An 18,165-nucleotide genomic window follows, 5' to 3' on the forward strand; every position below is an offset into this window, starting at 1 on the left:
TTCCCATGCACCCCCTCAATCCAGCTTGATAGTGGAGGATGTCTGATTGCTGGGATGGGGGACTACTTCATATTAAGTAAGAGCACAAGACTGGTTATACTGCAGCTAGTGAAATGAATGTATAAATGTATGTCCTGACATCCAGCTTGATTAAAACTGTGAAGTAGAGGAGTGAGAACATGGGAGAAAACTGTATTTACTCATTGCTTCCCTCTCCCCCTTGCCCCAAGGAAAACTGGGCTATGTCTTAGGACCATGTCTTAATGAGAAGCTTCCCATATTTCAGACAAGTGACCTGACTATGGTTTTGCCATGGTGTTGTAATTTCTTAGTGTTCTGTATATGTTTATAGGCATTTGATATACTGCATCATTTGGGGAGTTAGCTAGGAATGGAAAAATAATGATGTGTATTAATTGTTGCAAGGTAAGTTCAGTGTAGTATTAGGAAAAGGTTTGAACTGGAAAGGCTTTCCAGTTTGACCACTGCATTAAGTTACCTAAGCCCTTCCTGGAGACTACTGCTGAGGGAAATTCCAAAACTCCCTAGATGAACATGCTGGGAATGGTTAAGTGGAGTTGGCTCTGCTTCAGAGTAGGAGGATGAGTTAGAAGGGGTCCCTGTCAGTTCTGTTTATTTATATTTGGTATAGCTGATACTAAACAAGACATTGGAGGGGTTTTTTGTCATGGATTTTTTAGGACTTTAAGTCCTTGGATGAAAGTTGAGGTGAATCCTGAATAATTAAAATGTATTTGAATATTTGGCCAAGTGATAGTTCAGTGCTTTTGGAACTGAAAGAATCTTACAAAGCCTTCTGTACCTGTTTTAAAAGTGAGTTTTAGAGTGTGTATGGGGTCACCTTTTGTTTATGTTCTAAGATTTGCTTCAGCCAAAGCAAAAGCAGAATGATTAAGACTAAGGCTAAGTCAGTATTAAAATGTGAATGTTCACCCCCTTTCTGTGGGGTGAATTCTGCTGGAAGGATTCATATTCAGTCGCATGCAATCAGTTAGGTTGCATCATATCTAAAATTAGTTTGTATTGTCTAGTTATTGCAATAATAATTTTGATCTCTTTATTCTGAAGTATTGCAAGGAATATTTCACCAAGAGTGCAAACAAGGTCTGCTTAAGCTCCCAGCTACATAAATGTACCTATTTGAAAAGTAGTGACCAAGCTTGTGTTTATGAAGTGGGAATCAAAAAGCGTCATTGCTCTGATACACTGGGCGGTGAACGTATAGGAAGACAGAATTAGTTTTTACTTACTTTTTTTGTGGATTGTTTCTGACAGCTGAAGTCTCCATGTGAAACTGGGGGAAAACTAAAATTCAATAGAAGTGAGGGTTTAACACAGTAATTTCTTACAACTCAAGTGAAATGACGACATTGAATTTTGTGCAATATTAGAGAAGGATAGAGTTCTCTAATGCACCTTTCCACAAAACAAGAATAGCTTTGACTGAATTAGGTGTTGTCTCAACAGTGTCAAGTCTACAAAGAAGTAATTGCTAGAAGGAAGGATTTTTTAGCTTTTGGGTATATTGTAATCTTGATGACTTCACATCTTCAGTAGAAGAGAAATCAAGAACCTGACAAACCTGTTCAGTTTGCTTTCTAAAACTTCTGGTGTGTTTAGGACTTTGCTGTTAAAAACCTTAGGTGCAAAGCATTTATTTAGTTGTTATGTAGCATGTACATAAAAGATAGTTGTTTGTTAATTTTTCAGAAGGCACACTGCATTCTGAGGAGGGAAGAAATTCTGATGATGGCTTTTAATTTAGTTCCATTTTTGACTGTTGGTGGGTTGATTTTGGTTAACATCGAGGAACTGCTTGAAGAAGACTTTCTGGTGGTTAGTCTTAATGCAAATTGGGCCATTAAAACTTAAAGTACATGACAGGTCAAGTTTAAGTCATTGGCTGGGTAATTCCGGTGGTGCCATTTGCGTTTCTTTAACTACTTGTTATACGAGTATCAATTTTCCTAATTTCTACTGAGAATTAGAAACCTCAGAGGGCTAGTCTGCCTTTTACAGCAGACATGAGCATTAGAGGTGCACCGTTCAAAACCCAATTGAATTTAAAACTGGGCAATCATAGATGTTTTCAGAGAAAAGCAATGCTGGTGTTCTGGCACTGTGCAGATAACACTGCTTCTTAAACTCCTTGTTCAGTCTTCAGTCTCTTTGTGGTTTTCTGTGGCTCAAACCATGAGTTTTTTCATCTGTCTTTACAAAAATAGTATCTACCTCTTTCATAGAGTTTTGAGTTCCTGTGAAGCATCCTCATGGAGCTGAGGTTTAATCCAGTTGTACTTACTGCATTAAATGGTGGAGTTATGTGGATGGCATCTTTATTAAAAAATAAAAATAAAAATCTATGTGTATAGAAAAGCAGCTGGCAGCTTAGACTTATGTGCTTTACAACATTACATTTCTTACTTGTAACAGTACGTTCTGTGTTCAAGCATCTTAAATTCACTAACCAAGCTTAAAAAAACCCCCAATCTACTAAGGACTGCAATGCTGTGTTTAAAAGTTTGTTAATTTTTTTTTTTTCTTCATTTCTTATTTTGTCCCATGTTTTAAATTTAGGATGCTAAGAGATGTCTCTGACATACACTAAGGGAGTAAATCATACAGTCTAACTGCAGGCATCTAGGCTTTATAGAGGATCGATTTAGCAAAGTGAGTGTCTTATTCCAGCTCACTGAGATGTTTAGGTTGGATAGTAAAGCTAGACTTGCTCTATTATCTGTAAATACTAAAAATTTTTTCTCCCCATAGATAAATACTTTCTGCCCAGGAACTTTAATTAAAGCTGAGCAAGAGCCGCTATTGATGTTTGATTTCTGCTGTCCAAAATATAAGCAAATATATAAGTAAGGTCACAGGTACAATTAAATGTAGGTACAAAACAAGACCATGCAGATTATATCACTCATTCTTTTTACTGTGCTTGGGTATAAATTTTTATTAGTTTTTCATACATTGTTCCCACCTCAGATCCTGAAACACGTTTCAGTGTTGAATACAAATCTTGCTGTAATTCTAGATGCATGCTTCAGTCAATGGAACTTAAAAACCAAAACTGCTATGAGAAAATTGGAATAAATCGTAAAAGGTTGGGTGATGTAATGCAAGGGATTAAAATATAAGTATATATCATAAAAATGTAAGTGTGTATCATAAAGGGATTTATCTATGTAATATGACTTTTTCAGGGTCTCTTGACAACCGGAGTAGAATTCGAATCTCTTCCTGCAGCTCTTTCTCTACCTGCAGAATCTGGTCTCTATCCGGTAACTCTTGTTGGTGTTCCTCAAACTACTGGACAGATCACTGTCAATGGTAAGGGATGTCTTTAGTCATTCTCTTCCTAGCAAAATAATCATGTGTTTTAAATCTCTGTGGATTACATAAGTTTGTATGACACATAAATATTTTCACTCTGAATTCTCCTCAGTAAGTAAAAGAAAAAACAAAACAAAAAAAGAAATCTGTTTTCTATACTAGACTTCATAAAAAACATAGCCTCAAAAAATCGCTTGGTTGTAACAGCAGTAATGAACACATATTTACAATATCTCATGTATGAGAGGAAAAGGATAATGAACTCAACCTTCCCTTTATTAATGCTTTCATTTGGAAAGCTTCTGAAGAGGATTACTTGAACTTTTTCATGAGAATACAGAAGATAATCTTGCAGTTCGTTTTTCTTAATTAATTGTGTTCATGTAAGATTACAGAAATTTTTGCAGATTGCTTCTGTAGAAACAATTTACCCAATGTGTGTAGCCTGTTGCAGTCGAGATATCATTTCATTAATAAGCCTAAATAAAATTGTGTTTGTAGTGAGTAAAGAGAATTAAAGAGCTTTTGTAGAAGTTGAGCAGATCAGTCTCCTAGAAAAGGAGGTATCTGTGAAGATGATAGATTCAACAAGTAGTAGGAGTGAATCATCTTACCAACACACAATTTTAGGTATGTGTTCCTAGAATACGGAGTTACAGGAAAAGAACCATTTTAATAAAGCTAAACACCAAAAGAAGATGGCTTTGAACTTGAAGAAACTCTGTTCTCCCTGAGGTTTTTCTTAAGTGCTTTTCTCTGTGCTCATAAAACGATTCTTCATTTGATTTTTTTTTCCCAGAAACTATTTCAGTAAATACAGAATAACATCAAAGCATTCAGAACATTTATGCTGTAGTTGTCTGCTTTTAGTTTCACATACTAAAAATGTATTGCAAGTAGAGGAGTTGATTTCTGTACTTGGCGGCTGTTTGTGTGTCAATGTATCAATTTGTCCTTCAGATATAGCTTGTATATATTGCCTTTATATATTGCCTTATATATATTGCCTTTATATATTGTATATATTGCTTGTATATATAGCTTGTATATATTGATAAGGAATCAGTGTAGAGGTACTTTCCTACTAAATTGAACTGTAGAGGATAAGTTGTGGTCTTTTATGGCAGGTGTCTCTGTGTGTATGCATGTATGCATAGATACTTTTTTTCCTAATTAATTTCCTTTAGGACTCTTTTTTCCTTCGCTTCTGGATACAGCTGAGACTCTTTCCTATAAAGGTTTTTTAGAGGAAATAGGGAACTGTTAACATATGTTGAAGGGTAACAGATTTTATGTGCACCAATGGGTTAGGTGATGTAGTATAAGAGGATGGTCTCTATACTATGTCTTGTGATGTTGATCTTGTAAAGGATTCTATAGAACTTACCACAATGAGTAGTAGAAATAATGGGGTCTCTATTTTATTTTTTTTAATTTGCATGTCACAGATACAGATGTGCGTTGTTTGTATGTTGTCATGTAGTTATAAATGTTATTTAGGGGCTTTGAAAACCTTTTACATATTTTGTGTCCTGAGAAGATTCTTCTGTAGAGAAGGTGGTGGTTTGGGTAGCAGAAATATTGGCAAGATCACAGAATCACAGAATCGTATAGGTTGGAAAAGACCTTTAAGATCATCGAGTCCAACCGTAAACCTAACACTACCAAGACCACCACTACACCATGTCCCTAATCACCTCCTCCAAACGTCTTTTAAATACCTTCAGGGATGGCGACTCAACCACTTCCCTGGGCAGCCTGTTCCAATGCTTGATAACCCTTTCAGTGAAGTAAAATTTCCTAATATCCAGTCTAAACCTCCCTGGCACAACTTGCGGCCATTTCCTCTTGTCCTATCACTTGTTACCTGGGAGAAGAGACCGACCCCTACCTTGCTACAACCTCCTTTCAGGTAGTTGTAGAGAGCGATAAGGTCTCCCCTCAGCCTCCTTTTCTCCAAGCTAAACAACCCCAGTTCCCTCAGCCGCTCCTCATAAGACTTCTGCTCTAGACCCTTCACCAGCTTTGTTGCCCTTCTCTGGACACGCTCCAGCACCTCAATGTCTCTCTTGGAGTGAGGGGCTCAAAACTGAACACAGTATTCGAGGTGCGGCCTCACCAGTGCTGAGTACAGGGGCACGATCACTTCCCTAGTCCTGCTGGCCACGCTATTTCTGATACAAGCCAGGATGCCATTGGCTTTCTTGGCCACCTGGGCACACTGCTGGCTCATATTCTGCTGGCTGTCAACCAGCACCCCCAGGTCCTTTTCTGCCAGGCAGCTTTCCAGCCACTCTTCCCCAAGCCTGTAGCGTTGCATGGCGTTGTTGTGGCCCAAGTGCAGGACCTTGCACTTAGCCTTGTTGAACCCCATACAGTTGGCCCCAGCCCATTGATCCAGCCTGTCCAGGTCCCTCTGGAGAGCCTTCCTCCCCTCAAGCAGATCAACACTCCCGCCCAACTTGGTGTCATCTGCAAACTTACTGAGGGTGCACTCGATCTCCTCGTCCAGATCATTGATAAAGATATTAAACAGAACTGGCCCCAACACAGAGCCCTGGGGAACACCACTTGTGACCGACCGCCAACTGGAGTAAACTCCACTCACCACCACTCTTTGGGCCCGGCCATCCAGCTGGTTGTTTACCCAGCGAAGAATACACCCATCCAAGCCATGAGCAGCCAGTTTCTCCAGGAGAATGCTGTGGGAAACCGTGTCAAAGGCTTTACTGAAGTCTAGGTAGACAACATCCACAGCCTTTCCCTCATCTACTAGGTGGGTCACCTTGTCGTAGAAGGAGATCAGGTTGGTCAAGCAGGACCTGCCTTTCCTGAACCCGTGCTGGCTGGGCTTGATCCCTTGGTTATTCTCTACATGCCATGTGATGGCACTCAGGATGTTCTGCTCCATCAGCTTCCCCGGTACCGAGGTCAGGCTGACAGGCCTGTAGTTCCCCGAGTCCTCCTTCCAGCCTTTCTTGAAGATGGGCATCACATTTGCTAATCTCCAGTCAACTGGGACCTCCCTGGTGAGCCAGTACTGCTGGTAAATGATGGAAAGGGACTTGGTGAGCACATCTGCCAGTTCCTTCAGTACTCTCGGGTGGATCTCATCAGGCCCCATAGACTTGTGAGTGTCTAAGTGGTGTAGCAGGTCACTAACCATATCCCCCTGGATTATGGGGGCTCCATTCTGGTCCCTATCCCTATCTTCCAACTCAGGGGGCTGGGTACCCAAGGAACAATTGGCCCTGCTATTAAAGACTGAGGCAAAGAAGGCATTAAGCACCTCAGTCTTTTCCTCATCCTTGGTCACTGTGTTCCCTCTCCCATCTACTAGGGGCTGGAGATTCTCCTTAGCTCTCCTTTTGCTGCTAATGGATTTGAAGAAGTATTTTTTGTTGTCTTTTACAGCAGCAGCCAGATTGAGCTCTAGCTCAGCTTTGGCCCTTCTAATTTTCTCCCTGCACAGCCTTGCTACACCTTTGTAGTCCTCCTGAGTTGCCCGCCCCTTCTTCCAGAGGTCGTAGACTCTTCTCTTTTTCCTGAGTTCTAGCCTGAGCTCTCTATTCAGCCAGGCCGGTCTTCTTCCCCGCCAGCTCATCTTTCGGCACCTGGGGACAGCCTGGTCTTGTGCCTTTAGGACTTCCTCCTTAAAGAATGTCCAGCCTTCCTGGACCCCTTTGCCCTTTAGGGCTGCCTCCCAGGGGACTCTGTCGACCAGTCTCCCTAAACAGGCCGAAGTCTGCCCTCTGGAAGTCTAAGGTGGCAGTTTTGCTGACCCCCCTTGCTGCTTCTCCACGTATCAAAAACTCTGTCATTTCGTGATCACTCTGCCCAAGATGGCCTCTAACCATCACATCACTCACAAGTCCTTCTCTGTTTGTGAACAAGAGGTCCAGCAGGGCACCTTCCCTAGTTGGCTCACTCACCAGCTGTGTCAGGAAGTTATCTGCCACACACTCCAGGAACCTCCTAGACTGTTTCTTCTCTGCTGTATTGTATTTCCAGCAGACATCTGGTAAGTTGAAGTCCCCCACAAGAACAAGGGCTAGCGATCATGATGCTTCTCCCAGCTGCTTATAGAATAGTTCGTCAGTCTCCGCATCCTGGTTGGGTGGTCTGTAACAGACTCCCACCACAATATCTGCCTTGTTGGCCTTCCCCCTGATTCTTACCCATAGACACTCCACCCTATCGTCACCATCATCAAGCTCTAAACTATCCAGACACTCCCTAATGTATAGGGCTACCCCACCAGTACTAGATCTGACTAGTAAGCTTAGTACTTTTAGACCTTTCAGAAAACAGAAAAATTCACAACATACTGGTGTTTTCTTCTAAAAATCAGGTTATCATACTTCAGTTTTTGGAGTCTTCAGTGATTGCCTTCTGGACAATCTGCCAGGAGTGAAGACCAGTGGCTGTACTGTTGAAGTCATTCCAGCTTTGCCACGGCTGCAGATCAGTACCTCCCTTCCAAGGTGAGAAACTGAATTAAATGATGATTTTATTTGGTCGTATTTAAGCGTTAGTCACATGCTGAATAAAAACTCCTTTGCCTGAGTATGTAATCAGTGCTTTAGTAAAACAAGACATAAACTATATCTGTGCTATTTACTTTAGAATATAAATCTAAGTTGTTTATTTCACTGCTTGAAACCTTGGAATTCCATAGAAAATATTTTGAGATTTAATTCACTGAGGGAGTATAATGGTTATTCATTATTAAAGTCATAGTTTTATAAGACAATCCTTTAAAGGCTAAATGTTCATAAACTCTTGTAGGAAAGAGGTAATCCATGGAATAGTGTAGGTTGGAAAGGGTGCCTCGGGAGATCATCTGGTCCAGGATCTTGCTCAAAGCAGGGCCAGCTTTGACAAGTGATATGACTTAAATGTTAGATTGGGTTGCCCAGGGCATGATCTAGTTAAGTTTTAATTATCTCCATGGGCGGTGTTTCCATTACCTGTGTGGGAAATCAGTTCCAACGTCTGACCACACTCACAAGTTAAAATCACCCCCTCTTAGGTAATTCAATTTTTTTCAAACTGAGCAAACCCAGCTCTTTGAACCTGTCCTCATATGTCATGTGCTCTAGCCTCCTAATCATTTGGATAACCCTCTTCGGGACTCGCTCCGATATATCAATATTTCCATTGTTCAGGAGGGGCCCAAACTTGATACCGTACTACAGAAACAATATGTTTAAGAGGTACAGGAAGAATCAACTAAAATAACTTCCTTATATACTCACCAAAAAGGACACAGTAGTAGTGTGGGGTTTTTTTGAGCTTTTTTTTTTTTTTTGTGAAGAATGTGTATGACTAATTCCATGATTTTAGAGAGAGGTAGTAAGACACTGATTCAATTCAGTTTTTGGAACTTTTCAAGGTTCGAGAGCATTCACCTACTAAGCTGCATGTTGATCACTATATCTCAGAGTCTTGCCATCCATCTACCGTTTTGCAAATAGTTGTAAAAGTATGGAGGGTTTTTTTTTTTTTTTAATATTCCTTTTAGCTATGGATCAGGAAACAGCCTTTTGTTACTTACTGCCTTGATAGCTCAAGTACCACAGGGATTATTCTATTGATTGGAAGATCTCAGCTCTATTTATGATCCTTAGTAGGATGATCATCAGTATTGTATGACACAGAGATATATATGTATATATATGTAATTTTTTTTTTTTATTGTGTTCTTCAGTATGGTTTACTTAGTAAAGCAAAGGAACCAGTTTGGTTCTGATTTTACCGTACTGAATTCTAGTTTTCTAATGTGGAATGGGCTGTGTTGATGGCAGTGTATTACAAAGATATAAAAGTAATATCCTGATGAAGACAGCAAAGTAATAAAATGCTGCAATTGAGTTACATGTTGGTAAATTCCGTATAAAAATTCTGCTAGATATAGAGTCTGTATGGTTTAGCTGCAATTAAAATTAATATTGGCTAGCCAAAGTTATGAATATATTAAAGAAGATGATGGGTTTGAAATACAGAGGGAATGGCAAATATTCTTATATAAGCATAATATCTGCTCTTTTTGGGTATATGTTCAGCTGATAATGTGGAACATTAACAAGATTTTCTTTGTATATTGGTGTGTATTTACTTTTTCATTGGTGTTAAATTTACTCTTAATTTCTTCAGATGCTTTAGTTTCAGTACTCAGTCTTAGTTCCTGTAACACCCTGGGAGTTCAGATGCACTCCTGGCTACCTTGCAGTATACCAGCGTGGTCTCTGTTTACAATCACTTACTCCTTCTCCCAGCCTCTATGATACCAGCAAATTGCCTCATGCGACTCCTGTCAACAGCGTTTTGTCCTTTGGGTTCTCCAGAGGATGATGTACTTTTAAAAGACAGGGTGAAGAAATGAAAGAAAGAACATTCTTAATTTAGGGACAGCAGGATAAAATATGAATTGGATTTCTATCCTTGCATCTTGCTGATTTGCTTTACTTTTACATGTGTGTTGACACCCATCTTACCACCATTTGATGTTGGGCTCTATTCTTGAGAGAGAGTCTTTTCCTGACAGAGCACATTAGTTTTTCTAGCTGATTGTCTTTGGAACCTTCTACTGGAGCTGAGCTGACTTTTCTTAATTATTGACCAAATTTATTTATTTATGAAGTATTTGAGATAATCTTGATACTGTATTTATTGCCTTGTTTTTTTGTAGATGAAACTACTGGTATGTAGGGAAAGGTTTGTTTGAAAGGTGAAAGACATATAGGTGTTTATAATTTCTTCAACAGTTGATTGATCTAATAGTAATTTTGGGGTGATAGTCATATTGGCAAGAATAATTCCAGGCCTTTCTAGCCATACCAGAACTTCTTGTTAGAACTGTAAAATTTTTTTTATTGATCTGTGTTATGGAAGATCAATTTAATAAGCTCAATTTAGCAGGAGCTGTAATACAGCTTGCTGTGGGCTGAGAATGACTTTGTTAGTATATATTTTCATCATTATCTGTATTTATAATTATGCATAGATTTATATGTATCATATATAGTATATAAAAATATTACACTCCTGAGTAAAACAGTCTTGATGGAAAAAGCCTACAAAGTAAGAAAATTGAGGGAAGCAAATGACAAATTTATAAATAAAATAATGAAAGACTTCTAATATGGATGAACTTGGACAAATATCAGTCATTTCCACAAGAAACAGAAATTTTTGAAGCTGCATGCCAGTGTGCCAGATATTATAGGTTGCTTTCCTGATGAGTACTTTCTAATACATTGAAATAATTGTGCGATACTGTTATGCTCAAAATGTTGTTTATGGGCAAAGAGGAATGTATAAAGCTAAGAATTTACTGTTTGTATTTGAACAGTCCAATACAGGAATTATTATTAATACAGATGCAATTATTACACAAGGAAGAAAAAGAGAGAAAAATACTCTATACAGAAGAAGAATCACTAATAAATACACTTAAAATTGTTATATGCACACATCTTATTTTCTACCTGTTATCCTGGTGTTATGCTCACCCTCCCACTGCTCCTCTGGGTCCTAAGATTGGCCTTTTCAGTCTGGTGGTACAGCAAGTTGTCAGCATCTGGAGACCTTCACTGAGAGGAATATTATGTTGATTCCCCCCCCCCCAAAAAAAAAAAAAAAAATCAAAAACCAAAAACAACAAAAAAAAATCCAAAAAACACCCCCAAAAAACAAACCACCACTTGAGGCCATTTTTGTTTGCTAACACATTTTTATGCCTTTTTTTCACTCAGGCTCTACGTTACATCCAAATTTAATATATGTGGTGCTTTTTTTTGTATGTTAGATTCTTGTTTTCTTTGTTACCCCTGAAGGCTCTTTTTGTCCAGCTCCAAGTCTGCATTTCTTTGACTGTTAGTGAATAGCTGTGGGGTCTCCAGTGCTAAGCATGGGCCCGATCTCTTACCATCCCATGCCAGGAGTCCTCTCCACTGCATCCTGTGTCTCCATTTCGCAATGCCTCTGCTATCATAGCAGCCCTGTGTTTCTCTCATTGTGTTACTCATAAACATCTCATTCTACCTAGTACACCTGCTTGCTACTACTATCTATATGAAACTATGGTTGTGCCAAACAGAGGTAACAGAAATAAAGCAAGAGGTGTACCCACCAGGGCAGAAGAAAAATTGCTGCTAGAGCTACAGTAAGTCAAACCAAAGTTGCAGGCAGCTCAGGACAAGTTCAGAGCAGGCACAGAATCATGGAATGGTTTGGGTTAGAAGGGACCTTTAAAGGTCATCTAGTCCAACCCCCCTGCCATGGGCAGGGACATCTTTCACTAGATCAGGTTGCTCAAAGCCCCATCCAACCTTGCCTTGAACACTGCCAATGATGGGGCATCCATAGCTTCTCTGGGCAACCTGTTCCAGTGTCTCACCACCCTCATCGTAAAAAATTTCTTCCTCATGTCCAATCTAAATCTACTCTCTTTCAGTTTAAAACCCTTGCCTCTTGTCCTGTCACTACAGACCTTGGTAAAAAGTCTTTCTACGTCTTTCTTATAAGCCCCCTTTATAGATATTGAAAGGCCACAATAAGGTCTCCCTGGAGCCTTCTCTTCTCCAGGCTGAACAACCCCAACTCTTTCAGCTTGTTCTCACAGGAGAGGTGTTCCAGCCCTCTGACCATTTTTGTGGCCCTCCTCTGGACAGGCTTTAACAGGTCCAGGTCTTTCCTGTGCTGGGGACCCCAGAGCTGGACGCAGTACTGCAGGTGGGGTCTCAGCAGAGCAGAGTAGAGGGGGAGAATCACTTCCCTCGACCTGCTGGCCACGCTTCTTTGGATGCAGCCCAGGTTACAGTTGACTTTCTTGTCTGCAAGCACCCATTGCCGGCTCGTATCTAATTTTTCATCTACCCATGGCAATATCATCTACCCATTTCACTATCGCCATGGCAAACCTCAGTCCTGAGGTCTTAAACAAGAATTGAGATGGTTTTTAATTTAAGAAGCTGTATTACAGAAAAAGATGTGTAAGCTGAATTAGCTTGGGCTCAGGTTTCAGATGTACGTTTATACAGTAATTGAAAGTACCATTTGTTTGGTTCATTAGTATGCAATTCCTTGATACTTTTGTCTAAATATGAGGGGAGAAAAGAAATTTCTTCTTTCCTGTCACTCCAAATGCTCAGACTTCTGAGTGCTGCAATGATAACAATACATGACAGTAAATTTTAAATGATCAAAAAATATGCGTTTTAAGTACTCGTTGCCATAGATGTGTTCTGAAAACTAAAATCTGCTCTTGTTTGTGGAGGCTGCTTATCTTGTGCTAAGGAAGGATAGCAGAAATATCTGCCAAAAGAAGTTAGTGAACCTGGGTTTCCTAACAGATTTATCAGTCATTAATCTCAGTAGCTTTTGCCCTTGTATCCTTGATCCCTTCTGACCACTTTGCATTAGCCTGAAAAATACAGTCAGAAATTGAACCTCTGCCCATCTGTCTTGTTCTGCAATCCTTCTTCCCTCATTCATGTTTTAAAGAGTTCGTTTATATTCACTATTTCACCTTTCACAGAGTGAATTTCTTCCAGGATCCACTCCACTCCCATGAGGTTTATATCCTCTGCTGTCCACTGAAACTGCATTCTCTGAAGTCCCATATTACTTCTCCCTAGCAAAGGTCAAGGTTACTGCTCAGTTCTCCTTTATCCATGATGTGTTGTCATAGCACTGTGCATATCTGCTATTTCAATAACTGACTGGTTTGACACATTTGTTAACTTTTGAAAGTTAACACATTTGTAACACATTTGAAATGCTTGATACTCATTTAAATAAATTCTCACATTTCTGAAGCTTTAGATACCCATGCATTTTCTCTTGCACATACAACTCGTACAATAATTTTGGTTTCCTCTCTAAATTATTTTTACAATATATTGCTCTACTAAGTGTGTTATTTCAGATACTGTTTATGATCCCTTAAGAAAACAGTTTCTGGGTGAACAGCTGCATAAAACAGTTAGTGCTGCTTATCTGTCGTTAAAGGTGTTTCTGTCTTCATTCCACATACATCGTATGTTGGTGGAGTTTGGGAATGCCTAACAATGTAAGATAATGTATCCTCACCTGTGAGTACAAAGGTTTCATCTCTTCTGAGGTTTCTTCTACCAGTTAACTTTATTCTCACTTTTGTAATTTTTACGGGCTGATCAGAGAGCAGTATGGACTTCAGGATCTTGCAGAGGACTCTCACCCTGGTTTCTCCTATGTAGTGCTCAACTTCTTATTCTCCTCAATTTTATTTTTTATTATTTATGCTTTACATTCAGCTCTTGATACTCATTGTTACTCAACCCTAGTGTTCAAACACTTGGTAGATCAGATACCACTTTTTTCAAGTTTGCTCATTCTAATGACCTGCTCTTGCTTTTTTGCTCTTTTCCCTTTCTTATAGTTTTTGCAGCAATTTTTAACAAGCTAGGAATACATATTTTATATTGTTTGAAATCTGACTTTTCTTACGCATAAAATATTAACATTTATCCTCAATGGTTATAAAAAATGACCCCGGCTAAAATGAGAACGGAAAATGATATCTAATATCTTCCAGATTGCAGAGCAGTAGTTTCTGAGTCTTCAAAGAATAATTAATAGAATACAGTAACTTGGACAGGCTTTTAACATGTTTATCATAATATTTTCTTTGTCTGTGTGTCACATTTTGTAGGTCTGCTCATATACTTCAGCCTTCTTCAGGGGATGAAATCTCCACTAACGTGTCTGTCCAGCTTTACAATGGAGAGACCCAACAGCTTATCATTAAGTTAGAAAATATTGGAACAGAACCATTGGAGAAACTAGAGGTCACAGCGAAAACAGTCAACACTAAGGGTGTGTATGCTGATTTATATTTAGAAATAATAATGCTCACTTTTTCTCTGATAAAAGGGGAACTTGTTGTGTTATACTTCTTTTAGGTCAGTTTAGAATAAATATCATAATCCCTGTTAAGGAACTGGAATAATTCAGTTTGATTTTATTGTAGGAATATAGAAATGAAAGAGGATGTAAGAAAATGTAGAAAGAAAATGAAAGAAATTGTAGAACCATCTGTGTGTCAAAGGGTCACCTGACTTTTGGAAATCTAGATTTCATTTTAATGTTACTTGGGAAAAAAAAATCCTGAGGCAGTAACTAGTAAAAAGCAAGACTCTTGGGTCTAAATTATTTTCTCCTTATGTCTAAATAAACTGATTAGTTAATTAAATAAATTACCATTAGCAGTAATGTTGTCCTACTTGAGGGTGTGGAAGTAAATAAGTGTGCCTCTATCTCACTCAGTGAGCAGTAAGAAAAAAATGGGATAAAAGACTTTAAAAAACAAGGCAATAAATAAAATAAGCTATTGTGAGTTAAAAGAATATTTGAAGGTATGGAAGAAATACAGAACATCTCCTGCTTTCCAGTTATTTCTCCTAAAATACTCTGTACATATTAGTATTAAAAAATAGTCTGATAGGTGAATCTTGTTTTTTTTGTTTTGTGATGTGTTTTATCATTTTTGGTTTGTCCTCTGAGGCATCGTTATGAAAATGATATTAACAGAAGAACTGCAGATGGCAAGAAAGATAATCTTTACTTATAATAGAAATACCTGATTTTATTGCAGGTTTTCTTCTGTCAGTGCCAGAGTATTAAAATGCAATGTGATACCTGGTGACTTTTGTTAATTTCAGTATGCGAGCTCGTGATTTTTTTTTCAACAGGGTATCCTCTTCTCTGCAACCTGAGAGAATAGGAGTTGCCAATCATCTAAGAATAGATTTTCTGTCTGAGACTTGTTACAAAGAATAATTTTAGAAGCTGAAACGTATGACAACTTACTGTTCTTATTTCAGTAATTCCAATGTGCTCCTACTGTGCTAGGTGCTGTATGTATGTAACGGAAAGACCAAATACAGCATGCATATTAAATGGTGAAGTTTATGTAATGAAATGTATTAAATGGTCAAATATATGGGCCTCTGAATCAGATGTTAATCAGACTCTTAGTACGTAACATTACGCAGTTAATTGGTTCAAAATTTTGAAAGAGAGACTCTTGTCAACTTTAAAATCATCATAATCTCTCGGTTACAACTTTTGTTAAAAACAGTGGAGAAAAAGGAGAAAAGTTGATACACTCAGCTATGAGTTCAGTAAAACTCTAATTTTACTTCATCCTTCATTTTCTTTCTCTTTAGAAAATTTTTATCATGAACCGTCTTTGTGTATTTGACAGTCTCTTGCATGTTATTAAGCATGATAATAATTGTCTTTATCAGAAGAAGGAAAATTTCTGATGAGTAACTTACAACTATGCATACTCAAAAAAAAGCAACATTTAAATTGCCATTTCAGAAAAATAGAAATGAGAGCGAGTTTTGAGAGGCACCAAATGATATTTGTTCTAAGAGTGTGAGAACCATGCCACCAGAATCACAGAATCGTAGAAGTCTACATGGGCAGGGACCTCTGGAAATCGTCTTATCCAACCTTCTTTTGAAAGCAAAGCTTTAAATTTAGGTTATCCAGGGTCTTGTCAAGCAGAGTCTTCAGTTTCTTGCATTGTCTCACAGACGCGAAATATACGCCTGTATTTGGAACTGTATGCTCGAGTTCAACCATGTTATTGAAGGAAAATACATACTTAAATAAGAATAACTTTTTACATGACTGTCTGCTCTGAGTACAACATAAAGTGCTGAAAAACGCTATCCATGGCAAAAGAACTAACGGTCCACATTAAGCATGTAATAATTATGTTATTTCAAATGTGATTGCACATAGGTCTTGCAAAGGATGGACCTTTGCCTTTTTTAATGGACTCTCTTCCATTTTAGTTATTATTGTAAATCGATACAAATGCATAAGGACGGACTCACGGTACAGTGTGACAGGCAACATGGGATTCTGGTGATCAACGGGGACCCAAGTATTTGTCATGTCAGCAGCTCAGTTTGGCCAGTGAATACTACATGCATAGAAATAATTTGGATACGACATTAAACTATCTCTAATAGCAACACAAACTCTTAACTTGATATTATATAGCAAGTTGAGAGCATATGCAGACACTTATGAACTATCTGTAGTGCATTAAGAAGTTGTCTCTTGGATGTTCTTTACTACTCCTCAGCTGAAATGTGCCTGTGATTTGAACTGCTGAAGGTCTCCTTGAAAGCTGTTAGGCATCTTCATCTGCCATGGCCACAGCTTGCTTGTCAACTTGGGAGCCCATGAGAAGCTGTTGTCCAATTTCAGCCAAATACAAAGAGCTTTCCATCATCCTTGGTTTCACTTGATTTGCTTTGGTTCTTTTAGTCTTGGCAGTTGCTTGTAAATCTTCTGCAGCTGCTGCATGCATGCCTGTCTGACTTCCATTTCCTTACCTTCTGTTTCTGGGGCCACAACTTTCAGCACAAACATGAATGCTGTAAATGGCAACAATTCTCCTTTTTTTGTGAAAATTACTGGATGGGATTAGCTGTTGCAGCGCAGTGACCTGACCTCCCTCCTTCATTATGGTAGCTATAGCCAGTCACTTTTCTTGAGGAAGCCCACTTCTCTGGCATTGTTTTCAATGGTGTCTTGTTAATAAGAACCTCTGGAGATCAGGCTTTCAAACTTGCCTTCCCTTACTTCCTCTCTTCTGTTCCTTTCAGGTGCAGCTCTTCAGCTTTTCCACTCTGGCCCTCAGATAAATGAGCAGAAATTGCAGCTCACCCTGTGCAGTTCATAAAGGACATCACAGGGTTTTCAAGTCCTTTAGCAGCCATGTGTTACGGAACAGATCCTGAGGCAAATCAGCAAAAGGGACTTGTCATGCTGCCACAATAAATATGTCTGTCATGTCTTTCAATGTCTCATTGCACCGCTCAGTCTACCAGGCTGTGGTATCTGTAGGTTGGACATCACATGTATACTGTCAAGGTCAAGTCTATGTCACCTCATATCGTCCAACACCAGGTCAGATGGTCTAGTACGTTTTTTTACAAAGATGACGTGCAAAAGGGGATGCCTTTCCATCGTTTGTCTCCAGTCAGCTCTTGTCAGAGGCTTGTTATGTCTCAGTTAGGGGGTGTGCTCTAAAAGCTTTGGTAACCCAACTATTTGATCCACTCAGGGGCAAATGTGACTGATGTTTTCAAACTTGAAGCATTGAGAAGAGCATGCCAGATGTTCTTATCAGCCTCACAAGATTATTAGGCTCTGGTAGTGAGCACCAGCTGTACACACTGAATGAACTTGGATGATGAAACAAAACCTCACTGATCTTTCTTAGAAGTGATTGACCTCTGGAATTTAAATAGAGAAATAAATTCACCTGTCTAGCTGTATTCTTCCCATGGTCTTTGAACACATCTGCTTGCGGTCTCAGCTATTTAGCTGTGCCAGACCACAAATGAAAAATCTACTCTGAGGTCCAGGTGACAGATTTTAAGAACTGTGAATATCCTGGAATAGATCTATTTACCTTTTTTTGCCAAACAAAACTGTAAAGTCTTTCAAATTGGAGTTGGGCTATGTTCCATAGAGTGTTGTGAATGCAGGCAGGCTTTTCTCCACTTCGTCCAAACGTCCTTGTGAAGGTAGGACAACAGGGAGTGTTGGTAATCCAGCCCCAGTCTAGCTGCCCAGGTTTCTCAGCTCAAGTCTCTTCCTCTCTGCCCACACTGGCTGACTGAGATAATGATTTTGTATGTTTCTTACTAACTTTTTTTCCCACTCATAGGACAAATGTCTAATGGTTCATGATTTTAGAGCATTTTTTTCCTCTTTTTAGGGATACTTGCTAAT

General features: G+C 39.0%; 1 protein-coding gene across 5 annotated transcripts in view; it reads left to right on the forward strand.

The window, feature by feature from the left end:
• Window positions 1-18,165, forward strand: part of TRAPPC9 (trafficking protein particle complex subunit 9) — a 544,235-nt gene that overhangs the window by 78,975 nt on the left and 447,095 nt on the right. For all 5 annotated transcript variants that reach the window (XM_072851835.1, XM_072851836.1, XM_072851837.1 and 2 more), the window contains 3 exons: window positions 3,228-3,354; window positions 7,709-7,841; window positions 14,054-14,217. In XM_072851835.1, the coding sequence (XP_072707936.1) occupies window positions 3,228-3,354; window positions 7,709-7,841; window positions 14,054-14,217 (424 nt within the window). The remainder of the gene's footprint in view (window positions 1-3,227; window positions 3,355-7,708; window positions 7,842-14,053; window positions 14,218-18,165) is intronic.

The sequence above is a fragment of the Ciconia boyciana genome, chromosome 2 (genome assembly GCF_034638445.1).
Source record: "Ciconia boyciana chromosome 2, ASM3463844v1, whole genome shotgun sequence".
Taxonomy (NCBI): Eukaryota; Metazoa; Chordata; class Aves; order Ciconiiformes; family Ciconiidae; genus Ciconia; species Ciconia boyciana.